Source organism: Bacillus rossius, chromosome 1 (genome assembly GCF_032445375.1).
Source record: "Bacillus rossius redtenbacheri isolate Brsri chromosome 1, Brsri_v3, whole genome shotgun sequence".
Lineage (NCBI taxonomy): Eukaryota > Metazoa > Arthropoda > Insecta > Phasmatodea > Bacillidae > Bacillus > Bacillus rossius.
Window position 1 is genome coordinate 215,043,315 of NC_086330.1, and position 27,226 is coordinate 215,070,540.

Consider the following 27,226-nt stretch of genomic DNA (forward strand, 5'->3'; position numbering starts at 1 on the left):
TACAAAGTGATTCGATCAGTTGCTGTCCTTGGTTCGATACTTGAACGGTGACAAGTGTAACTAAATATTAAATAAATTTTATATTTTGGTTTCCACTACCTTTCACAGAGTTTATTAATCATTACCTCTACAAAAACAACTCAAGACAATATACCTGACCAACGAATTAAATATGTTATCGATAAGCCTAACATGAAAGTCTAGTTTTTGATACTTAGAATAACCTTTAAAATGTGCATGTACAAAGCCATACATACATATACACCAAGCGTCTTCGGACCGCAGACCGGGTATTGAACAATGTCAGACATATATAGACCATGAACACACAGGAAAACGGAATGTACACACAGTACACACAGGAAACGAAATGAAAACAGTACACACAGTAAACGGAACGAACACATAATGTTCTCACAATTGACGCACAATACACGCAAAGTACACGTAATGTACGCAATATATGCAATATACGCAATGTACACACAATGACTACGCATCGTTTGCGCAGGACAATCATTTAATGAAAACGAAGCACGTTTGGACGGAAATTCTACAAAACGAATTTTCATTTAACGAAAAGGAGGTGCATTCTCTCGTTCATTCAACTCGGTAGGATGTGATCGTCAATGATAAGTTAGGATATAATGTCTCCAACAGTCCATGAATCCAACAGTTTTTAGTTCCAAAAGTCATAGGATCCAACAGTTTTTGGCTCGAAAAGTCATTGTCTCCAACAGTCATTGGCTCCAACTGCCTTTTGCTTCAACAGCTCCAATGATAATTGGCTAGAATGCTACGAGTCTAAGAGGATATGAGGTTACAAGGCTATGAGTCTACAAGGATCTAGCAGGTTACGAGTTATACATGGCTGTGAGACTGCATGGCTAAAAGGCTGCGTGGCTACGAAACTACATGGCTATGAAGCTACATGGATACAAGTCTACTAGGCTCCAAATGACTGCGAGCTACATGGCTTTAAGACCACTTGGCTACAAAGCTTCAATTCTACTAGTCTACAAGACTTGTTCAACTGCCTACGAGTCTACAAAGCTCCAACTGCTCCAGCAACATTATGTTAAAATATAACAAGGCTACTTGGTTACGTAGCTACAAGCCTACGAGGCTACTTGGTTACATAGCTGCAAGTCTACGAGGCCCCAAGACACCATGACTACGCGACTAAAGCCATGAGGTTATGAAACTACATGACTACGAGTCTACATGTTTACGAGACTGTGAGGCTACAGAGCTATGAAGCTTCTATAGAACACAAGGTTACGATACTGCGAGGATACAGGACTACAAGTCTACATGAGTACTTGACTACGAAGCTACAAGTCTACAAGGCTCCAATTGCTGCATCTGTTTTCGGCTGAATTTTCTCTTTGACTCCAACTGCTCCAACAGCATTATGTTATAACATTACAAGGCTACTTGGTTACGTAGCTACAAGTCTATAAGGCTCCAATTGGCGCATGTCTTCAACGGAATTTTCTCTTTTGTTCCAGCTGCTCCAACAGCATTATGTTATAATATTACAAAGTTATTTGGTTACGTAGCAACAAGTCTACGAGGCTCCAAGGCATCATGTCTACACGACTACGAGCCATGAGGTTACGAGACTACGTGACTACAAGTTTACGAGACTGCGAGGCTACAGAGCTACGAAGCTTCCAGGACACGAGGCTACGTGGCTTCGAGACTACTTGGCTCTAACTGACTTCAATAGCACCATTCAGTTGTGAGAGTTAATTTATTCCATGCAAAATAATCTGTTTAAAGTAGTGTCGATTCTTGGCAACAGATGACACCACATGCTGCTTACAGGTAAATATTATTTAGTTATTTTATGTGGGATGCAGGATGCTCACTAACGATCGCAAAAGAAGGATGGCTTCACTAAGCACCAAGGAGAAAGGAGTTCGTATTGCTTATTAGTGATTCTCAGATGTCTCAGAACTTATTATTATATATGACTGAGTAATGGTATCTTCGATTGAATTCCACCTGATAAAAAATATTACAAGTGAAGATTAAGTAGAATGAATTCATTAAATTGAATTTAGCTCTGAATAAAATTACATGAATCATTAAGTAAAAAATTCTTTATGCTTCGATCGGTTTTTCAGAAGCAACCAGGAGCACACGGAGAAAACCATCAAACTATTGACAAGAATATTTGGGAGTACATGGAGAAAACCATTAAAATATTGACAAGAATAATCGGAAGCACAAGGAGAAAACTGACAAACACATTTCTTTGATATCAAGAAATCACAAAAAAAAAATTAAAATATCAATTTAAAAAAATAATAAATAGATAAAAAAAATTACAAAAAATTCTGGCTTGTGCTATAACTCTATTCTTGTTCAGAAAATGAAAAGGTCACAATCTGTCAGAAGCGGTTTTTGTAATTTTATATATATTTATTATTATTTGTTATTGATATTTTGAATTTTTTTTTTTGATTTCTTGATATCAAAGAAATATGTTTGTCGGTTTTCTCCTTGTGCTCCCGATTATTCTTGTCAATATTTTGATGGTTTTATGTATTCCCGAATATTCTTGTCAATATTTTGATGGTTTGCAGGACATAGCACTTCATATCATGGCTCGGAGGAGAATTACAAGCTACGGCCGTGCATCAAAGCGAGAAGAAGACGAGGGTACTTTCTGGATTATTAGATGGTTGGCAAAAATTAGATACAGCGCTGGAAAGGGATTGGGGAACTAGCCTGACAAAGATTAAATGTGAGTGTACAGGAGGCGGAAACAGTTTAAGATTTTTTTGCTGCCAAAATGACTGACAAAATTATTTTTCACAAATTCAAATTTAAAATTGTGCCGAAAAATGCTAATTGGCGGAACAGAACCTAAAAGGGTAAGCCTCATTAACCACATACTGATTTGGTAGGTGGTGAATGCTTGGATGTCAGTTACTAAATCGAATGAGAAAATCTAGATAAAATTCAAAATTACCAACACCATATACACAGGCCAGAGCCTATTTTTCAAAATTTCTGTACCCCATCTCGGCTTTCGATCCTGCCTGGCTGGCATATTTTATAGGTAAATTTCCTTGTCCTTGATCTTGTTACAAAACTCCAATTGCTGTACAGATTGTATCAACTTGCTCAAAAACATTTTACCTAAGTTAAGTAATGCTAATATAGGTGTATCTAAGATGGTACTTATAGGACCCACAAAAGCCTTCTCTTGTATATCCACCCACACAAATTCTTCCCCTTTCTTCATGAAACGATTTAATGGTTTAAACAACTATATGAATAAATAAATAAGCCACCAAGTGCCCTGGAGAAGGAAGTTGACTGCGCCACTGCTAGGGAGGCTAGCGAGGAGGAGTCGATAAGGTCGTCGTTGCGAAAGGGAAGAGTGTGTAACCGGACTCGGCCAGAGACTGTGTTGGGGCCGAGAGCGATGCGGAGTAGACGGGCAATATTTCGTGGATAATAATGTTTAATACGACTGTGCACATGGTGATGAATATGTGTATGTTATTTTCTGGCATTGTGCGACATACAAGCCACAATAAATGTGCGCGCCCGTGTTTGGGCGTGTGTGAGAGAGCGTTTCAGAGGCCAGCGTGAGAGTAACACCATGTTGAGCATGTTGCAAAATAACCGTTGGTTCTCCGTTCGGGGTGCCTTCTTTCCTTCCCTACACATCATGCAAGCAAAAGTTTGAGAGAGGAGTGTTACAGATTTCGTGACAACTGTCAACTGTTCGGCGCTCCTATATGACAACCTGCCTGCATGCAGTGTGTAATGGATTATTTACACGTGCACTGTATGTAAAATTTTTTTGAAAGTAATTCCCAAATAACGACTAAGAACGAGGACTCTTAAATTTTTGTTTTGGCCAAGTAACGCTGTTTTCCCCTCCCATTGAAGACTGTTGCTAAAGGACAGTGTGCTATTTAATTGAATACCTTCATCTACACTAATATTATAAAGCTGAAGAGTTTGTTTGTTTGTTTGAACGCGCTAATCTCAGGAACCACTGGTCCGATTTAAAAAATTCTTTCAGTGTTGGATAGTACATTTATCGAGGAAGGCTATAGGCTATATAATACTATCAATAACATCAGGGATCCTTACTAAAAGTCCAATTTAGAATCAAATATGTTGGAGGGGGTTAGATACAACATGCAGTACACGTACGAAGTGTGTGTTGACAATGCCGCAGGCGCTAGAAGTTTATTTCTTATTGCCAATTAAAATTGTTGCCACGCACTAGATGCCTTATCATTCTTAATTTTCCCATACAAGTAAAAAACACCCGTGTGATATTAACAACGAAGCAATCAGTACCCTCATAAGAGTTCAATTAATATTTCAATACTTTTTATCACTTTAAATCGCAAACCTAAACAATTGTTTTCTTTCCTCTCTCTGTGTTTAATTTGTTTTTTTTCTTTTACTAGAATTATTTTCATTATTTTTAATTAATTTTCATTTTTCGGACCATCAATAATTTTCCTCTCCCATTACAATTCTGACAAGGACTTGTGTGTGTGTTTGTATATATATATATATATATATATATATATATATATATATATATGTGTGTGTGTGTGTGTGTGTGTGTGTGTGTAGGTGTGTGTGTGTATGTACATATATAAGCGAAATACCACTCACTGACTCACTCATCAAGAGATCTCTAAAACTATACACCTGATTGACTTGAAATTTTGCATAGTTATTCATTTTGTGATGTAGACGCTCAGAAAGAACGGATTCTGCGGAAATCCGATCCCAATGGGAGTTTCGGGGGCGTAATATATCAAAATTTCCAGATTTTGGTAGGAAATCACAATGGCAACAGCTGTTGCTTTGTTGATGCTTCATTCGTCTCTATGGCAACGACTATTTCATTGTTAGTGCAGTCCTCATCACCGCTGAAATTTTGCGGGTACTTTAAATATCAAAAATTGCCCTTATTTTCAAGTATATATATTTTACAGACTTGAAACTTCACAGTAATGTTCATTATGTTACGCTGATGACATTTTCCGAAAATTAGATCCCATGGGTGGTTAAAACCAGGCAACAGTGTTTTTTTTTGTCCTAATGAGAACAGGATTTTGCATTGTTCATGCCTTCTGTGTCTCCATGGCAACGGGCATCGCGTGGCAGTGGCGTACCCACAAGGAGGGGCATGTATAATGAGCGGCGCAAGAGTGATCTGCCTGTAGACTGCCGTAGCGAAGTATGGGTACATCAGTTGTACATTGCGTGCACGAGTCGGGAAACCATCGGTGCTATTCATTTTTCTCCGGTACATTATACAGCATTGTAATAAATTTTGACATAATTTTTTTTATTTACCATTACTGTAAATGGGAGATGTAGCTTATTTTTTTCCCATTAGTGTAGCCGTGCGAAGCCGGGTCAGGCAGCTAGTCATATATATAGGACATTTCCATTCTTAGTAAGGTTTGTTGTTTAAATGTTTTATTGTTAAAGTACATAAGGTTCTCATGTTAGATTATTAACGAGTCACTTCTCGTGTTGTTTACAGGTTGAATATAGCCATTTTTTTATAACTGATATATTTTGTAAATTATTGTAGCCGGGAGGCTACTGATTATTCGGGAGGGGCAGGTAGGCCATGCTAGAATAAACAATAGGACTATGTTGCACACTATTTATTTGCGCCGTCGAGTGCGCTAAGAAATTTACATGAGTCTACAGTGCACAACAGCCTACTCGTGCTAAGAGACAGACTGGAACTGTCTCTCCTTTCCTCCTCGCCAGCCTGCTAGCCCGCGCGGAGGAGGGGTGATAATCCCCTTGGCATCCGGGCTAACGGGACTTCTGGAGTGGGCGCGCTGCCCTCTGGCCCAGGGGTGTACAAACACCGACGGGACAGCTGGTGCTGATAGCCGCATGGTGGGCGTAGCGCGGTAGATGTCTTCGCGATGTACCGCCACAATTATGTTTACATTTTTTAAATTTAAATGTACAAATGGCCATTGTGTAGCGTTATTAACGAGTCACTTTTTTATTTGGTTACAGGCTGAGATTAAACCTAACATGATTTTAATGCAGTATAATAAGTATAAATTTACTTTTTAATGTGCATAAAATATGATAGTGTTAAAAAACGTTGGTTCGTGTAATTTAATTGTACTCAATTTTTGCGAGTCTTGTTTAAGTTTTTCATATATATCGTAATTGTGTTCGAAGGCAGTAAGGATGTTTTGAATAAAGAATTTAAAGTAATAAACAATTATTGTGTTCTTTTGAGTAAGGCCTTCCTTAATTGCATATTTCTTAAATGTTTGTGAATAATTTTCTGCTTTTCGTTTTCTGTACATCTGTAGAGTGGAACAGCACATCTAGTAAGACTCACAAATAGAAAGTGTCAAAAGTAATTTTTAAATTTGTGTGTTAGTAGTATGTAAATGGGCGTCCGGCGCCAGGCGCCAGGCTGTGGTGCCTGGTGCCGAGCCACATCTTGGATTGTGACGTCACGGCGGCCATCGTGGATGACCATGACCTTGACCTTTGACCTTCAAAACTTGTCAGAATTTGCCAAAATTGTCCAAAATTTGCCCAAAAATCCTCAAAAAACGTCAAAATTTCCATTTTTTTTTTAAATCCCACCAAAAATATCTCAAAAGTTTTGATAAATTAAAAATTTCTCTTTTCGAGGGAAAAATTCCCGTTTCAAGGGAAAATTTACCGTTTTAGTCCTTAAAATTCCTGAGGCTAGAAATGTCCATATAAAGGCTAAGCATCCATGTTTACAGCCTCTGATAAGCCTCTGACGTCATCATGGAATATATCAACTTGGATTATGATGTCCCCGTTGCAATTTCCGTTACGGCCGTCATCTTGAAAATCTTAATTTATTATTCGATTTTAATGAAAAATAAATAAAATGTATAGATAAATTTAATTAATAAAATATTAATAAAAAAATATAAAAAATTACACTTACGACATGGAGCTAGGAGTGCTCGGTTCGAACCCGGTGAGGGCAAAACAATTTGAATGGCGACCGATACTACCCTCACGGTAGCTGCTGGCAGACTGAACCCTGCCACTTATGTCAAAGTATACATATCGTCACCTAGTATGACGTCATGTCCGAAAAAAATGAAAAAATAATTACAAAAATACATAAAATTCTGGCTTGTACTATAAGTCTCTCTTGGCTCATCAATGAGAAGTTCACATGCTAGAAGAATCTGTTTATGTATTTTTGTATTTTTTTTTCATTTTAAATTTTTTATTATTTTTTTTTATTTATTATTTTTTCTGTTATTTTAAGATATCAAAGAAAGGTGTGATAATTTTCTCCGTGTGCTCCCGATTATTCTTGTTAGTATGAAGATGGTTTTCTCCGTGTGCTCCCGATTATTCTTGTCAATAGGTTGCTCCTGAATATTCTTGTTAATATGATGGTGGTTTTGTCCTGTGGATTCTTCAAGTGCTTTTGTCTATTCTGTGAAACCGCTCTCTGGATGAAGGGTTTTTTACCTAATGAGACAAGACATTTTATTTGGAGTTATATTTAATTCGTGAATTTCTGCTACTAAATCAGAACTTGCATTTCTTTTTACCAGGTGGAAATCAAAAAATAAATTATCATTACTCAGTCAAATAATATGCTTTGAGACAAACTGCATTGAACTTGGGGGCTAAGACAGGTAATTTTATTCAGATACTCAGTCAAATAATATACCATGAGACATCTGTGAAGCACAAACATGCAAGACGAACTTCCTTCTCCTTGGTGTCTAGCGAAGCCATCCTTCTTTTGCGATAGTTAGTCAGCATCCCGAATCCTACATAAAAGAACTAAATAATATTTACCTGTTAGCAAAATGTGGTGTCATCTGTTGACAAAAATCGACACTGCTTTAAACAGGTTATTTTGCATGAGATAAATTTACTCTCACAATAATAAATGGTGCTATTGTAGTCAGTTAGAGTCCTGTAGCCTCGCAGTCTAGTAATCTTGTGTTTTGGAAGCTTCTAGTCCTGTAACCTCGTAATCACGTAACATTGTGTTCTGGAAGCTTCGTAGTCTTGTAGCATCGCGATCACGTAAACATGTAGACTTGCAATCGCACAGTCTTGTAACCACATGGTTCGTAGTCACATAGTCATGATGCATTGGAGCCTAGTAGACCTGTAGCTACGTAACCAAGTAGTCTTGCAATCTTATAGCATAATGCTGTTTCAGCAGTTGGAGCAAAAGAGAAAATTCCGTCGAAGACAGATACGTCAATTGGAGCCTTGTAGACTTGTAGCTACGCAACCAAGTAGCCTTGTAATGTTATAACATAATGCTGGTGGAGCAGATGGAGCCAAAGAGAAAATTCAGCCGAACACAGATGTCGCAATTGGTGCCATGTAGATTTTTAGCTTCATGGTCAAGTACTCATATAGACTTGTAGTCCTGTATCCTCGCAGTTTCGTAAACTTGAAGACTCGTAGCCTTGTGGCCTCATAGTCTCTTAGACTCGTAGCATTCTAGCCAAATATCATTGAAGCTGTTGAAGCAAAAGGCAGTTGGAGTCAATGACTGTTGGAGCCAATGACTTTTAGAGCCAAAAGACTGTTGGAGTCAATGACTGATGGACCCAATGACTATTGGAGCCAATGACTTATGGAACTAAAAACTGATGGTTTCATATACTGATGGCGACATTATATCCGAACTTAACGTTGACGATTGCATCCTACCGAGTTGAATGTACGTAAGAATGTACCTCCTTTTCGTTATTGAGCTTTCGTTTTGTAGAACGTGCTTCCTTTTGATTGACGGTGTGGGGAAACTCTTGTGTATAGGCCTTCAAATAGATCTGTGCAGAAATTCTTCCTACTTGTGTTTTGAAGGAAATGGCACCACTAGGGTAGCCAATTAGTTATGTGCGGCTGCTTCTCTCACACACACACCCTATATACACTTGTGTGAATGGCCCCACCTCTATGGAGATAAACATACATAACACGTTGGGCTGTGTTAGACTGTGTAGAAAAATCGATATTATTTATGTGGCTCTCCAATGGTATGTGATGATGTTCTGTAGGCCACAGTTAGGTATTAATTGAATAGAGGTACAAATATACATGGACATACACTAGGGCAAATAAAATTATAAGTGACATAACACAATACTCATAAAAATATATAATTATTTATTGCAAATGAAAAATGGATTCAAAGTTTTCTCTTATTAATTATATTTATTTAATTACTTACTATATTCAAAACCTAACTGGTACTTGGCATCATAGATCACACATGAATTCCAATCATCGGGAGTTATGGTGCGCACATTTAAGTCTAAACAAAAGTCTTTATTTGGGTTCGTCGAAATCACACAGTTTTACTATATAATTTTAGGGATCTTAATTAAATTTTCCTCGGCTAGTAAGGTTCGAAATATCGTCGGTAGAGCTCAGAGTCTCTCAATCTGTAGGACCTCTGAGTTGATGATATAGTGTGTAAAATAGTTAAATTCGTATCAAAATATCGTTTATATCGTAGAAGATGTCAAATTACTTCAAAATATCAATGTTTACATTTGTTTTTGGCGGCGATGTGACGGAAAACGGAAGTTACGTGACGATGTGCATATGTTGAGGTACCAAATTTTTGGCACTTTTAATTACTCACGTTTTACACTCCTAGGTCATTTATATTTTTAGATAAATCCTAAATTATGTTCTAGACTCCCTAGAATACATAATTAATCATCCTCGGTTCGGGATGCCTACCGCTCATTAGCTAAATTGTAGGATTTATTGCCGTCAACGTCACAAGTTTCAGTTTTCTTAGCTGGCCATTATAGAACTCTCTTTCTTACTAGCTTCTTAAATTAAGCCACTTAACTGAACTTTAAAATGGCGGCCCGTGATTTGGCCAAAAACCAAAATCAGTTACATTAAAGACTTAACAAAACGTGAAATCCGCACGCAACAATAGCTTGGATTACAAAATTTCACGTAAAATTTAAATAAAAAATTATTAAAATAATAATTTACATTACAAAATAACGGCGTTAACTTTACCGTTTACCGTCTTAAAGTTCATTTAGTCCTGAGAGGGGTTCCAACAATACATATTTCAAATAGTCCAGAAAAAGTCCCTAGAGTCAATTTCTCATAGATACACATAAAAATAAATTACCGTTTCTGAAAATAAATAACATATTAGACATAGAGCAAACAATAAATAAATCGTAAATAATAATAATTTATCTGTCAAAAGAAATAACATGTTGCAGTACAACGGTGCGTCCAAAATGTGCTTCCTTTTTGATGATTGAGCTTTCAAATGTGCTGTCTTTTTGGTTATGTTGCTTCCAAAATGTGCTGTCTTTATCGTTGATGGTGCTTCCAAAATGTGCTGTCTTTATCGTTGATGGTGCTTCCTAATGTGCTGCCTTTTCGTTGATGGTGCTTCCTAATGTGCTGCCTTTTCGTTTATGTTGCTTCCATATGTGCTGCTTTTTCGTTGATGGTGCTTCCAAATGTGCTCCCTTTTCGTTGATGGTGCTTCCTTTTTGTTGATTGCGCGTAGTAAAATCTGCAGTGACTGAATATTTACTAGTTAAAAACTGCTTGGTGTTACTAAAATATTTTTCACGGTCACTTGATCCTTTAGTATGTATAAAAATTTCACTATTGTCTAATTGACTGTAATTAGCTAAAGACGAAGAAAGTTGTGCGGTCCTGAAATGACTATCCTATACGTCTGATATTGTCATGACTCGGTCTCATGGTCCGGAGACACTTGGCCTGTATGTGCGGCTTTGTACATGAACGATTTATAGGTTATTCAGGTTATCGAAAAATTAGACTTTCATGTAAGGCATAGCGGTTCTGTATTTAATAAGATGGTCAAGTATATTGTCTTGATTTGTTTTTCGTAGAGTGAACGATTAATGAATTCCACGAAATGTAATGGAAAATAAAATATTAAATATATTTAATATTTAGTTACACCTGTCACTGGTCAAGAATCAAACCGAGGACAGGAATCCATCAATTCAATATTTAAATTAATGAATGATTTATTTAATGAATTTTGGATTTTTTTCCCGAATCTCTAGCTAAATAATTACACGATTTCAATATGGTGACCAAATTCCAAGATCGCGGGCACCTTAGGAATAATAAATAATGACTGCACTCTAGCGGTTTAGAATAAAACAAGTATGATGGTAAGGTACTCTATAAGACGAGTACACACAAGATGAAGTCCTCCAGCAGATGAAAACAAGATGGTGGCAATGACCTCTAGCAGGTGGTAGCTCCTGGTAGCATGTACTGAACACAAAATGTCGGATCAATGATGGCCGTCAAGGTCAAAGTCAAAATTTCAAGGTCAAGGTGAAATGTCAAGGTCAAATTTCAAGGTTTTGGTCAAGGTTCAAGGTCAAAGTCAAATTTCAAGGTCTAGGTCAAATTTTAAGGTCAATGACAAATTTCAAGTCCAAGGTTAAAGTTCAAGGTCAAGGTAAAAGTACAATGTCTACAGTCGAGTTCAATGGTATGGTGAACAGAAAATTATACTGACATGCCTTCAGCACACTTTAGCAGACGAATACAAGATGGTGGTCTCCAGCAGACGAAGACAAGATGGTGGACATGACGTTATACCAGCTGACGATATATATATCTTGGTATTGGTGGTTGTAGGTCAGTCTGTAGGTGGCTTCTGTGGAGGATGGATCTGTCGTTTTTTTATTTTATGCTCTTACCTGTTTGGAACCAAGGACGGGAATCGATCTACTCAATCAGTAGTCTAATAAGTAATTTTTTTGGTGAATTTTGAACTTTTTTTCATTAAAATCGGATAATAAATAAAGATTTTAAAGATGCCGACCATAACGATAATTGTAACATAATTAGGATCCAATATAGCAGTCGTAACGTAAATTGTAAGGATGGCATCGTAATCAACCAAGATGGTGCGATATATCGAAACATGCAACATTTATATAATCTAAGATGGTGACCGTAACGATAAGTGCAACAGTAGTTTTTAAGTAATATTTTATTAAAGTTTTATTATTCAATTCGTTTAAATAATATTTTTAATGATTTTTAAAATTTTTCCTGTTTTTCTAACATAAAAATTACGGATTTTCAAGATGGCGGACATGACGTCATACTAGGTGACGATATATATACTTTGACATAAGTGGCGGGGGGCAGTCTGCCAGCAGCTACCACGAGGGAAGGATCGTTCGCCATTTAATTTTTTTTGTCCTCACCGGGTTCGAACCGAGTACTCCGAGCTCCATGACGTAAGTGTAATTTTTTTATAAATGTTTATTAATATTTTATTAATTAAATTTTTCTATAAATTTAAAAAAAAATCATTAAAATCGGATAATAAATAAAGATTTTCAAGATGAAGGCCGTAATGGAAATTGCAACGGTGATGTCATAATCCAAGATGACATATTCCATGATGACGTCAGAGGCTTATCGGAGGCTGTAGACATGGATAAGCCTCTATATGAACATTTCTAGCCTTGGGATTTTTAAGGACTAAAAACGGTAAATTCTCCTTTGAAACCATATTTTTTCCCTCGAAAAGAGAAATTTTTATTTATCAAAACTTTAGAAAATATTTTGGCGGGGTTTTTTTTTTCGAAAATTTTTTTTTGACGATTTTTGAGAATTTTTTGGAAAATTTTGGCAAATTTTGAAAAGTTTTGAAGGTCAAAGGTCAAGGTCTCACGTCAAGGTCACGGTAATCCAAGATGGCTGCCGTGACGTCACAATCCAAGATGTGGCTCGGCACCAGGCACCACAGCCTGAAGCCTGGTGCCGGACGCCCTTTTACATACCTACTACTTGTGTTATTTGGAGGACATTCCCAGACAAGTGCCTAAAGTGTGGTGGTTTGTTCCTAAGAGAAAAAACATGGCAAGGTCTCAGAAATTCAGTATCGGTTGTAGCATTGCAGGACAGTGCCTTCCCCAATTTTTCTGTTCGTTTTTATGAATAATATGTTTTAACAGTAATACAATATGTAAGTTTAAATAATTTTAGGCATTATAACCTAACTGTGGTACATGTGGTAAATTATCGAAACTTACAATTGTTCTTTTCAAATAAATTTGATGATTATATTTTACCGTTTATAATTGTTTTCCAGGTTAATATTTATGTTTGCTTATTTTTTATGAATGTACTCTCTCAATTAATTACCGTTTCTAATATTTGTGTATCATTTATGCCTATTTGCTTTATTATGAAACAGCCATGTAACTGTAAATTTACTGAATTCTACCTAAATAATTACGTTTTTATGTGTTTTAAAATGGTTTTTAAGCTTTAAATATTTTTTTTTGTATGCGCAAATGCACTGTAATGTATTTTATTTTGTAATTTTGTATGTGGAATGATGCAATCATGAGAGCCATTTGCGTGGCAGTTAGAGTGAGAAAGAAAGGCGTGCGTCGACACAGTGACGCCGAGGTGATAAAAAGATAAAGATGCATCCGGTGTAAGGCAGAGACAGAGCAACTAGCGTGAGAAAATATTTTGGGAATCCTCGATTTTGATGTGGATTTGAAAAGATACAGATCAAGGAAAGCCCCGGGTTATGTGTGTACAGGGTGTTTTCATGTATTGAAATTTGTTCTGTGATTGGCTGGTGTTGGAGGGAGTGTTTGATACTGTGCTGTGATTGGCCGAAAGTTACGTCATGGTGCAATTCCTGGTCTTTCCTGAGACCCGTGTGTCGTTTTGGTTTTTTAGTGATCTACTGCACAGCGGCTGAGGAGGTGGGTAGTTGAGTAGATGGCTCAAAACATTATGATATTATGAAGATTTAAAGAGTCAATTTTGCTGCTGTGGTCCGGGCGTCACCGGTTTATAATCAACCTTATTTTCGTTTTTTGGACATAAATTAGAATTTAGTGAGTCGTCGGTAATCGCCCAAAACATGACTTAGTAAAATTCGTCATTGTTTCCGAGGACATTGTCCTTCGGCATTGTACCGAAAAGTTGAGTGCAACTTCGGGACTTAACTTCGAACTGTTTTTAATATTAATTTTTCGGCCAGTCAGTGGGTGATTCAAATTAATGAAGCTTATTTGTTTTGAGTAAGGAAAATACTGTTTCAACTTGTAAATGTTGTGGTCGCAAGATGGCGGCAAATGTCTCGTGAATTCGTAAGGTATGAATAAATAAACAGTGAAAAACATTTTTGTGTACGAGAGACATTGAAATTCAACATTGCCCATAACTAATATTCTGAGGGAAACATAACCTCACTTTTTCAGCATCCGAGCATGCAAGTGTGTCCTGGAATGTTATCCTTCAAAGACCAAAACGTGAAATATCTGAGCTAGTCCGGGAGTCTTTGGAGTGTAACACGGTCTTTTTTTTTTATCTGGATTCATGATTAGTACTTCAGAAAACATTTACCCTAAAAAAAGATCTCTCGCAGAGCCCAAACTACCGTCTCAGGATTAACAGTAAATCCTACTTCCTGTAGTTTTCTTAGGTCATCGGATACAGGCCTTATGTGCACATAAAAATTCTTTGAAAAATGCAGATATCATCTAAGAATGAAATGATGTACTAAAATTAGTATTAATCTAGTGTTCCTAATAATAATTGATAAATATTGTGTCTCAAAGTATGTCAAAATGGATCCCTAACCTAACCATAATTCTCCCAAATCATCATTAATCTAGTTAATTTAACATTCTCAGGAGTATGGGCACACTGGTAAAAATCTGCATTTAAATCCAGGATGGCGTAATACTTTGCTTTACCTAAATACTACTACAGGGTTTGTTCTTTTGGTAAAGGAAAATGTTCTATTTTGATTCTGCTATTCAGCTTGTAATAATATAAAATCAAAGGGTATTTTCTTTTGTACTTTTTTCTACGACCTGAGTACTCCTTTTTCTTCCCATTCTCCAACAATATTTCTAAACTCATCCATTTTTTGAGGCGAACACGGATAAAGCCTTACTCCACAGGGGTATCTCGTAATTTACTTAAATATTATATGGCATAACATTACCAATTCCTATTTTGTCCATGATCAAAGCCCCCAAATTTCTTTAATAACCTTTATTTTTTTCCTTATTATACCACAACTAGGTCTTCTAATGTACCTTCTAAAGTGTGACATCCAAATTTACATTTCGGCATTTCCCTTGCAAATTTAAATTATATTTCTGTTACACTCAAAAAGTAGCTTTTTTGAATGTACTCCACCATACATTTTGTGGTTGCCAAAAAATCGATACCTAGAATTACCTACAATACTAGAGTTATGACCACCCAAAATCTCTTATTCCTTCAAAAAAAATTCATTTTGATATGCAATAGCAGGCTCACCTTAACTTGCAAACTTGCACCTCAAAAAATACTACTACTTAAAGTTTTTACTATGTTCTCTCTTTCAATAATTAGCCTATGCAACTCTGTCTAACAGAACTGTTAGCATCAGTATCCACCATAGCTCCCACATGCTTTCCTTTTAACTTGAAATTGGCAAAATAAAGTATACTTACCTTTAGGGTTATTTATTTCTTTCCACCTTTTTTCTCTTCACCCATTAATGTTTTCTTGGTAGCTCCAACAAAAATTTAAACAATGTTCCTGCTTTCCATAATTTTAACAAACTAACATGCGCTTATCACCCTTACCATACTCATTTGCAAAACCTTTACAGCTCAAAAATTTATTTTTCATCCTATTTATAATTTCTAGTGTTCACTATTTATTTCTTTTAAAATACACATACAATTTTATGCACTCCTACTGTCTGTGATTTTCATGGTAAATATCATAACCCATCCCGTGGCACTTGCCGCACGATGGCCACCTTTCCCACAAATGAAACTTATATTGAAAAAACCTGGTAAGCTGTAAGGATTGAAAAAAATAATCTGCCAATAATATATTTGTTTTCCTGTTTCACTTGTTCAAAACCTCTCCTGGTAGTGGTGTGTGCATATAGCCATGCTGCGAAGAGTAAAGTGTTTGTTAAGATGGTTTGGGTGTTTACAGACAGCCATTCTGACATGTGTGAAGTGTTTGTTCAGATGAGTTGTGGTGTTTATAAACAGCCATGCAGCTAGGTGCGAAGTATGTTTTGAGATGGATGGTGGTGTTTGCAGACAGCCATGCTGCGAAGAGTAAAATGGTTGTTGAGGTGGTTTGGGTGTTTACAGACAGTCATGCTGTTCAGATGGGTTGTGGTGTTTGAACACAGCCATGCATCATGATGTTAAGTGTGTGATGAAATGTATGTTGCTGTTCGCAGACAGCTATGACGCGAAGTGAGTTGAGTGTTTGTTGAAAATATTTGTGGTGTTAGTAAACAGCCATACAGTGATGTTGAAGTGTTTGTTGATATTAGTCTTGGTGTTTCCAGACACATGATGACAGGTATAATGTGTATGATGAGATGGAGGGTGGTGTTTGCAGACAGCCATGTTGCTAGTGGTGAAGTGTGTGCTGAGACAATTGGGTGCATTTGCACACAGCAATCCTGCTTGAATGAAGATTTTTTGAGACATTTGGTGGTGTTTTCAGACCGCTATGCTGCAAAGAGTGAAGAACTTTAGATGGGTTGTGGTGATCGCAGACAGCTTTTCTACAAGGTGTGGTTGTTGGTTTTCGCAGAAAGTCATGCTGCCAACTGTGAAGTGTGTGCTAAGATGGGAGCTGCTGTTCGTAGATGGCTAATCTGTGAGCTATGTAGTTTATTCTAAGGTGAACCTAGATGTAAGCAAGTATACTACGCGATGTGATCAGGATGTAGTGTAGTATGATATGCTGTGAAGTGTGAAGGTTGTGCTAAGATGTGCATTTTTGTGCGCAAGTAGCCAGTCCTAGCGCAGTGTAAAGTTTGTGTTGAGATTGGTAGTGGTTTTTTCAGATGGCTATGCTGAGAGGTGTAAAGTGTAATCTGAGATGGGTGGTGATGTTCACAAGAAGAAAAACCTGACAGGTTTACGTGTATGTTGATATGGGCAAAATGTGTGCAAGGTGTGCAGTGTGTATAGAGTACCAAAAATTCCCTCGGATTACCATTTCCAAAACCTTTTGCTTCAATTTAAATTTACTTTGTTTCTCCTAAATAATTTTCGTATTTAAACTTTTCCCTTCTAAGGCTCACTCCCATTTAAACTTTGCCAAGCTGCTGGCAGTCCTATTCCAGGCTCCCTCAGCACAGGATAACTGTGTCCAAAAGACTCTGCTGGACCTGGCTTTAGTTCCCACCATCCAGAACACGCGCTGGCGTGTTATTTCGTACCTCCTGATCCTATCTGTCACGAACTCGCGTTTGTTCTGTGCTGCGGCAGAGCTTCTTAGGGTGAGACACTTCTGGTGTCTCATGTTATTATGTTTAATGTTTAATTATGTTTAATTTTAATGTTAACGTAATTTTTTTTAGGTAATGTTTTCATATTTATTTTTATATACGTCTTCAGTAGTTTCAGTTAAAATTAATCAAAGACTGTGGTTTTCCATGCGTTCATTTACCTCTGCTGAATGGACTTGTCCACGTATGAAAGAGGGGGAATTAGCGGATGGAGGTGGATGACATCACGGGAGTGAGACGTATGCGGGGAGCGGACTGTTTGGACTCTAGACAGAGGTTCACGGGCGTTGACCGACGACGGAACAGCTGATATTTCCATGAATATGGGGTGTTGGTCTAGCTGCGTGCACGGCAGTAGGGACGTGACCCACACGGTCGTCGTGAACTGTTAAACCTGGAGACTGCTGCGCGGAACTATCGTGGCCGCAGCCGGCATCAGCTGATTTTTATATATAATTTGGAAGGAACGGCAACGTATTTACCGTAAGCGAGTTTAAACTTTTCGTGAGACGCGAGTGTTAATGCACCTCGTCCCGAAGTGCGAAGACCGGTGCCATTTGACTGTGCTACATGTGTCACCTACCCAGAGTCTACAGCCCGGGTACCTGGAGGCGCCACAGATTCGGTAAATTCCTGCTACACGGCGAGTATTACTGTAAGTAAAACTTTAATTTATTATTGGTGGAAGAAGAAGTTGGTTTGGGACGGTAGGCAAGCTTTGGTGTGGACTCCCCCTCGCCCCCGCGTCTTTCACGTAAGGACTTAGACTTATGCGAAGGCAAGGCCTTGGTGTTGTAGGTAACGTGATCGCTACGGCCGGGCATCACATCAGGATTGTAATTTTTTAATTTTTTTTTATGTATTTTATGCCACTTGTAAGTAGTCCGTGTATTATTTATCTTTTTTTTATGTGTCAGAGTAAATTTATGAATGCTGCAATAATCTACTCAACACATAAGCAAGCATTTTATTTAAGTTTTTGCGTCCCTACCGTTGTCTACGCGACTAGCCATGGTAAAGTCAAAGTCAGCTGGGTTCAAACAGAATGATTGTAACTGGCTGTCCTGGTAGGGACGGACGTGGGCTGCACGCCCCAGCACGGGGTAGCAGGCCTAAAGCGCGCCACTCTGCTTTTAGATTTGCAGTGGTTATTGTAGTTACAGTATTTTTACATTTGTCATTGATTCGGTCCACCCTAGACATGGCAAACAGCTGGGTATTCAACTTAGAAAGGGAGCAGTTAATTGCAAATTTGCATTTCGCAGGGCGGATGGTAGAGAACGATGATGATGTGCACTTATTACGTCTTAAATTAGTCGAATACATCAACGGGAGAGACGAGTGGTCATTTGTGGAAAGCCCTGAGAATGCTCGTGAACGGGATTTGGCAGCCGATGTACTGGCAACTATTGGGGTCAACATGTTGAAAAATTTCACGCGATTAGAGGCAAATAATGGTAATGAGTTGAGGAAAATATTGCTTGAAGTTGAAATGTTGAATCACACAAAAAAAAATTTTGTAATGATTATAGTTTTTTGAGGTGTCTTTTGGGGAAAAGTACCGGCATGATGAGGGAAATTATTGCGCGTGGATTGGTAGAAAAGTGTAGTTGGGAGCAAGTTCGTGAGATGTTGTGGGAGAATTTATGCCCGAGGAGAGTTAAATTTGGTTTGATACACGAGTATGTGAGTCGTTTTCAGAAGCGTGGAGAAAGTACTGTGCAATTTGAGGTCGATGTCGTTAGGCACATAAAAATATTTGGAGTAAGATTTTTGGATCACGAAGTTATTTCTATGATTATTGAAAAAATGGCCACTGAAATACGAGTGTAATGTTCGTTTGTTAAGAGGCCGGAAACTATTGCGGGATTAATGGACTGGGCGGTGGAAGTTGATAATGTAAATTATACTAGCCGACAGTCCGGTGAAGGGGAAGTTAGTGCTGCCGCGCACGAAATAGAAACTGGAAATGCCTTAACGGAGGTGGGAGGGAAAAATAGGGGTATAGAAATTTCTAGTGAAAGGTCCATTGAGGAAAAATCCCAGCGCAAGGCGACGCCCTTAATATGCGACTTTTGTAAGAAAAAAGGTCATTTAAGAAATACGTGTTTTTGTAGGAATGGTTATGTGGAAAATTCGAATAAAATTTGTTTTTGTTGTGGTAAAACGGGTCATGTACAAAAATGGTGTAAGCAATGGAGGAGTGGTAAGAAATGTTGCGGGTTCTGTGGTAAAGGTGGTCATTTAACGAGTATATGTTGGCAGAAAATGAAACTTAATCATTTTCGATTTAAAGATAAGCACCATATGTTAGCGATGCGAAGTGGAAATAATTTATGTGTGGAGGTAGAAGTGGGTAAGAATACTGTCAAAGCTCTTGTAGATACCGGAGCGAGTAAGAGTTTCGTGAGCGAAGAATTTTTTGAGCAGTGCCTGAAACAGGGGAAACGAGTTGGGCGTATTATAGAGAGAGGGGAAGGTATACAAGTGCAAACAGCTGTAGTAGAAAATCCATAAGAGTGTTCTGAAAGTAATTATTCATATAAAAGTGGATAAATTTTCGTGGGATCGGAAATTTTATGTGATTTCTAATTTGGTGTACAAAATGATATTGGGAATTGATTTTTTGAGTGATACTCGGGCGGTTATTGATTGCCGGACTCGTAGGTTGAGTTTTGGTTTTGCTCCGAAGTATCATATTGGATTGGAAAAACCCGAGGGTAGCGAACAGGTAATTTGTGGAGGGATAGAGGGGTGCCGAGAAAGCGAAGTTGAGAAAATTCAGGGAGTGATTGATGAATTTCAGGATGTCATTACCAAAAGAGTAGGTAAATGTGTTTTGGATCCCTATAAAATTCAGCTGAAGGACGATATCCCCATTAAATGCGTACCATACCAGTGTTCGACCCCAAAAATTAAAGCCTTTAGGAAAATTATTCAGGATTTGCAAAAAGAAGGTATAATAACTGCCTCAAAGTCAAATTATGCGTCACCCGCATTTTTAGTTAAGAAGAAGAAAGCTGGCGAATTTCGTATTGTTTTGGACTACCGTCTTTTGAATCAGAAGATTAGGCTTGATCCTTTTCCGTTACCAAAAATAGATACTATTTTTCAATACCTATGAAAGGTTAAGTTTTTTACCATCTTGGACCTAAATGCTGCATTCCATCAATGTATTTTAGATGAATCGAGCCGAAAATATACTGGTTTCGTCACCCCTTGGGGACATTATGAGTAGACCCGCGTGCCGTTTGGGGTGAATTTTGGGGCACAATGTCTGTCAAGAATCTTAGGAAAAATTTTGTTGTGCAAAGCGGCAAATACACTTTTTAGGTTTCATTATTGGCGAGGGTAAATTAGTGATGAATCCTTTGAAAATCTCGCCTATTGTCAGTTACCCTGCTCAAAAAAAAATGTTAAAGGTGTTATGAGTCTTTTGGGGATGATTGGGTTTTTAAGCCAGTTCACCCCGAATTATTCGGAACTTTGTGCCCCCTTAAATTACTTAAAAAAGAAAGGGATATCCTTTGAGTGGGGGCAGGAACAAGAAAAGGTGTTTAAAACACTTAAAATAGTAATCTGAAGCCCCCCGGTTTTATCCTTGCCTGATTTTGAAAAGAGGTTTGTGGTGCAGGTTGATGCCTCAAGTTTGGCTTTGGGAGGAGTAATATTGCAGGAAGGCCCCCTGGGAATGCAACCTATAATGTACATTAGTCTTACCCTAAACCAACATGAGCAGAAGTACAGCGTGTATGAAAAGGAGGCGCTGGCGTGTATTTTTGCCTTGGAGAGATTGGAGACATTTTTAGAGCACGCAGAGTTTGATTTGTGCACCGACAATCAGGCATTGACGTGGCTGTTTACCCACCCCCGTCAGTTGGAGAAGATTGGGAGGTGGGTAATGCGCTTAAGTAGATTTAATTTTAAAATCAAGCATGTAAAAGGATCTGAGAATGTGGTGGCGGATGCGCTATCGCGTATGTATAATGCCGAGGAGATTGAAGAAGTAGGTGAAAGGTTAGACGAAGAGAGTGAGGAGAACTTTGATAATTGTAATGTATTAGGAAATTTCCCAGAGGGTTTTGTCGATTTAAAGGAATGGCAAGATAAAGATGAGGTACGAAAAATCCGGGAAAATATTCAAAAATATACAAAAATTTTGAGATTTATAATGAAAAACTGCACTACAGAAAAGGGGGAAAGAGAAGGTTGTATGTGCCACGTGCGTTGGTCAATATGTTGATGCGTTATTTCCATGACTCGCAAGTTGGAGCTCACAACGGCGTCGAGAAAACCTTAGACAAAATTTCTGATAATTTTTATTGGCCTACCATTAAAGAGGACGTAAAAAAATATGTTAAAGGATGTGTCTCCTGCCAGTTGGCGAAACAACCTCAAAATAGTAAAGTTGGGTACCATAGAGTGGAAAGTATCACGCGCTTCTGGCAGAGGGTATTTTTAGATGTTTTCGGTCCTTTACCCAGGTCGACGAAAGGGAATAAATTCTTGTTTGTTAATTTTGGTTGATGGTTTCAGCAAATATTGCGTATTTTTGCCGTTGAGGAATTTGAAAAGTAGCCAGATTATAAAAGCCCTTGTGGAGAAGGTGTGGAGTTTGTTTGGGGGGCCCGAACAGGTTGTAACGGATAACGCCAGTTATTTTTGTAGTCAGCTGTTTCAAGGCATGTGTCTTAATTGGGGTATTAAACACATTAAAACGAGTCCTTATTACTCGAACCCAAATCTTGTTGAAAGGGTAAATAAAAATTTCAAAATAGCTATGACCATTTTTAGTGAGAAAGACCATAAAAAATGGGATGAGCCTTTAATTTTTTTAAATATGGCTTTTAATATGACTAAGCATGGAGCTACTGGTTTTACGCCGGCGTTAATATTCTTGGGGCGAGACATCTGCCATCCCCTATTAAATGTCTGGGGCATTTCACCGGAGAATTTGTTAATTCATAGCCCGCGTAAGCTGGAAGAAGTGTGGGTAGATGTAGCGATGAATTTGGAAAAGAGTAAGGAGGTAGTTAGGGGTCAGTATAATAAAGGGCGGTTGCCAAACCCGTTTACTGTAAACCAGGAAGTTTTGTGTAGGGAGTACCATCTTAGCGATAAAGGCAAGAATAAGACGGCGAAATTGATGTATGCCTTTGGGGGTCCTTATGTAATTAAGAAATTTTTGGGGCCCGTTACCGTTTTGTTAGAAGAATGTGGGAACCAATTTCGAGTGAAAAAGGCTCACCTTTCGCAGCTGAAGCCCTATTGTCGGGGGTAGTCCGAATCGAAATTGGTTTCTAATTGATATAAAGGAGTTGTGATGTAAATAAGTGAGAAATGTTATATACATTTTTATCTATATTTATATTTAAATTATGATTGTAAGAATATATGTCGTAATTTTTTTAAGTGTTTTAGCGAGTCTTTTATACTTATATATTGTAATGTTTGCCGTAATTTTGACAGGTAGCTGGATTTTTGGACTCTACTAAATTTTGCATATATTAGACGTTTATCTAAGTTACCTATAGCCGTTTGTGGGAAATTGTTTTGGAAAGAAAGTTTCATGGCCGCTGTATTTTTTTTGAAATGGTTAAATTTACATCCAGGATTAAATGGTTTTAGTTTAGTTTAATTTTCTTTGTAAAACCTTTGAAGAGTTTAGCTATGGGTCGCGCTTTACAGTTAGTGTTTAGTGCTATTTCGATTTTGCTATCTGTGTCTTAGTTTTGTGTTTTTCTCTTTCCCGGCTCTTTTGAGTCTTTCTTACTTCGTCTTCTACGTGTTGCTTTTAGTGTCATATTTTTTTTTGTCGGGGAGGTTGAGACACTTCTGGTGTCTCATGTTATTATGTTTAATGTTTAATTATGTTTGATTTTAATGCTAACATAATTTTTTTTAGGTAATGTTTTCATATTTATTTTTATATACGTCTTCAGTAGTTTCAGTTAAAATTAATCAAAGACTGTGGTTTTCCGTGCGTTCATTTACCTCTGCTGAATGGACTTGTCCACGTATGAAAGAGGGGGAATTAGCGGAGGGAGGTGGATGACGTCACGGGAATGTGACGTATGTGGGGAGCGGACTGTTTGGACTCTAGACAGAGGTTCACGGGCGTTGACCGACGACGGAACAGCTGATATTTCCATGAATATGGGGTGTTGGTGTAGCTGCGTGCACGGCAGTAGGGACGTGACCCACACGGTCGTTGTGAACTGTTAACCCTGGAGACTGCTACGCGGAACTATCGTGGCCGCGGCCTGCATCAGCTGATTTTTATTAATAATTTGGAAGGAACGGCAATGTATTTACCGTAAGAGAGTTTAAACTTTTCGTGAGACGCGTGTGTTAATGCACCTCGTCCCGAAGTGCGAAGACCGGTGCCATTTGACTGTGCTACATGTGTCACCTACCCCGAGTCTACAGCCCGGGTACCCGGAGGCGCCACAGATTCGGTAAATTCCTGCTACACTGCGAGAATTACTGTGAGTAAAACTTTAATTTATTATTGGTGGAAGAAGAAGTTGGTTTGGGACGGTAGGCAAGCTTTGGTGTGGACTCCCCCTCACCCCCGCGTCTTTCACGTACGGACTTAGACTTATGCGAAGGCAAGGCCTTGGTGTTGTAGGTAAAGTGATCGCTACGGCCGGGCACAACGTCAGGATTGTAATTTTTTTAATCTTTTTTATGTATTTTATGCCACTTGTAAGTAGTCCGTGTATTATTTATCTTTTTTTTTATGTGTCAGAGTAAATTTATGAATGCTGCAATAATCTACTCAACACATAAGCAAGCATTTTATTTAAGTTTTTGCGTCCCTACCGTTGTCTACGCGACTAGCCATGGTAAAGTCAAAGTCAGCTGGGTTCAAACAGAATGATTGTAACTGGCTGTCCTGGTAGGGACGGACGTGGGCTGCACGCTCCGGCACGGGGTGGCAGGCTACAAGGGTCGGCTTCCGACCAGAGACTCAGCTGCGGTAGGCGAGTTAAGTCAGGCCTCTCGGCCCAAGTTACACCCCGGCCAGGCATGTAGCCTCGGGCTGGAGCCCCGTTTTTCCACTGACTGTGCAAACCCCCCCCACGCTTACATCGCCATCCCTGTTCCGAGAAGTGCTCCTACTAAGGTCTTCCTTTTCGCAGCTATACCGCAAACGGCACCTCTCGGTGGTATCGTGAACTAAAGTTTAAATCATAATTCCGTCTTTACCCGCCTGAGCGCGGCACATTCGCGCTTTCTGCGACCTATGTTTCGACCACAAGCCCGTCTAATTCCTCAGCCTCTCGTCTCGGAGCGCCAGTGTCGCCCCTTTGGTCCTAGCTTATGTGCAGTGCCTCCACCGTGATCTCTCGTGGCGGCCTCGGCAACCAACAGCATTTAGTTCCGTAACTCGCTACGAGAGTGCCCCCGGTCCCAGCCTGTTACACCCCTCTACGAGTTGCCCCTGGACTGCAGTCCACCTGCGATACTCACATACCCCCCTTCCCCCGGTAGACTTCTAGGCCCCTAACTGATGGAGTACGAGCCAATCAGAGCTCTGGATCCCCCCCTCTTCTTTGCCCCCAGGCGCCTTTCAGCATTTTAATATACTGTGCTTCCCATGATGATGGAACTCATCCTTCTGTCTCGACCGAGCCCAGATCGTTTCCTGGAACTTCGTCCACGAATTATTTCGCTAGTTAAATTATATTTCCTGTGATCTCTCCAGTTGGCTACTTAGTATGTAGTAGCTTTTGACCCGGGAGTGTTCTTGAAATATTGTGTTTTCATTATTGATTTTAAGCAGTATTCGATAGTGCCGGAATTGCATAGTATTTATCTCGACACTCGCGGTCGTGTCACATTTCCTGCATGGATTAATCTGCGAGTTGCAACCCACGATGATGATTAATAATTACACCTCATTCCACAGTAGTTAGTCTGACGTTCCCCTTTTGTTTTTATATTGTTGTAAACTTCCAATATCCTAATTTTACACTGTGTTTCTGTGCAGTGGGTTTAAGTACCACACAGGGCGTCTCCCGAGTACCAAATTCAACTACAATGCAACCCTTTCTACCAGCGACCCTACAGCGGGCTTCTTTTTCTTCTCGTCCACCATTGTTCACCTTCTTGACGACATGCGCGAGCCAACAGGACTATGAAATTAGTCTGTAATTATTGTTAAGGAAATTATAGTTTACAACAAAAATTGTAAATGACAGCAGTATCGAAATTGATCTTGTTTAGCATGGTTAAATAATCATGTAATTTCAGAAGTAATTTAATATAAGGGTACCAGTGGAATTAGTATGGTTAAAATTCGAAATTGTATCCTACTTTTGATAGTGTATGTTAACTTCCGTTAGATCCCCGGCCGGGCTAGGATAAGTTGCAGCATTTAGTAACTTAACGAGAGAGTAACTTCGTAATCACACGATTTCACTTATATTCAAATGATGTATAAACAAATTTAAAGTAAGCCTGCATTGTAATAATGGAGATTTCTGTGTAACAAAAAAAGGGAGAAATAATTTGATTATATATATATAATCCCATGTCAACAATAAAATGAATATGCTTATAAACTAACACCGTAATCTTTAGGATTTTTTTGCCTTGTCGATCCTCAAACACTCAACCTGTTCTCCAGTGAGTGCCCTAAATTCGTCTTGTTTACGCTCGTGTCACCTCTGGGATATCCTATGGTATTACAGCTCACTCACAACTTTTGCTCAGTGCTTCCAAGCTTTTGCATTTAAATACACATAGAAGCATATAAGACACGAGTTGGTTACAGTAGAGATTAATGGTAGTGTGCGTATACCCCTACGCTGCAAAGTGTCAAGTGTGTTCTTAGACAGGCTCTAATAAGCAGATGTAGACCATCCTTCGAAGTGTAAAGTGTGTGTTGCGACAGTTGGTTTCGTGCGCAGATGGCTATGCTGAGAGGAATGCAATCTCTTCATAGAGGGGTCGTGTGTGCACAAGTAGCCAATCCTGCAAAGTGTAATGTGTGTGTTAAGACAGGTGTTGATTTTTGCAGATGGCTATACTGTAAGGTGTAAAGTGTGTGCTTAGATGTGTGGTGGTGTTCTCAGATGGCTATGCCCCGAGGTATGAAGTGTATTCTAACGCGGGCTTTGATGTGTGTAAGAAGTCAATTCTGTGTGGTGAGAAGTGTGTGTTAAAACGGGTGGCGATGTTTGGAGATGGCAATGCTGGGAGGTGCGAAGTAAGAGCTGAGGAGGGTCGTGGTTTTTACAGACAGCCAGGTGTTTGCTGAGGAAGTGGAGCCCACAGGTGCTGTGCCCATGGAGCTGTCGCTAGAGCGATACCGCTTTGCAGCGCTGCCCAACAAGTTCCGCGAGAGTTCTGAGGACAAGCGGCTGCAGCCTCGTGTGTCGCTGCAGCTGTTCCCTGGCTCGCAGGTCCTCATGCAGGTCAGCTGGCAGCTCTAGTGTGTGTTTCAAGCACCTGCTCTTTATAACATGTGTTGTTGCTTACAGGAAAGTTAATTTCTTTGTCACTAGTCAGACAAGCCCGATAAGGCGAAACAACCAGATTACATTTTTGAAACAAATACCGCAATCATTTTCTAATTTTCTGCAGGTAGTGGTCTCAAGACTCGAAATATTAATGTTGCTGATTCACTTGTGTTATGAACAATGGTCCTGAAAAAAGAATATTTCTTTGAAACATTGTTTTCAATTTTTTTTTACCATCTGCAAAAAGAATATTTGCCTCTATTTCATAACAAAAAACAGTTCCAATGTATACAATATTCCCCAAAACAGCTTTCGCTTAACTACATAATTATTTTTCTTTGACACAAATAGCAATAGCTTAATTCTGAAGTAAAGAAAGAAACGACGAGGAAAAGGT

At 38.8% G+C, this 27,226-nt stretch overlaps 1 protein-coding gene across 1 annotated transcript in view; it reads left to right on the top strand.

Annotated features, from left to right (window-relative positions):
* The window catches only part of LOC134527278 (uncharacterized), a 466,201-nt gene that overhangs the window by 365,426 nt on the left and 73,549 nt on the right, over nt 1-27,226 (top strand). The window contains exon 7 of the mRNA XM_063359815.1: nt 26,609-26,784. Within this exon, the coding sequence (XP_063215885.1) occupies nt 26,609-26,784 (176 nt within the window). The remainder of the gene's footprint in view (nt 1-26,608; nt 26,785-27,226) is intronic.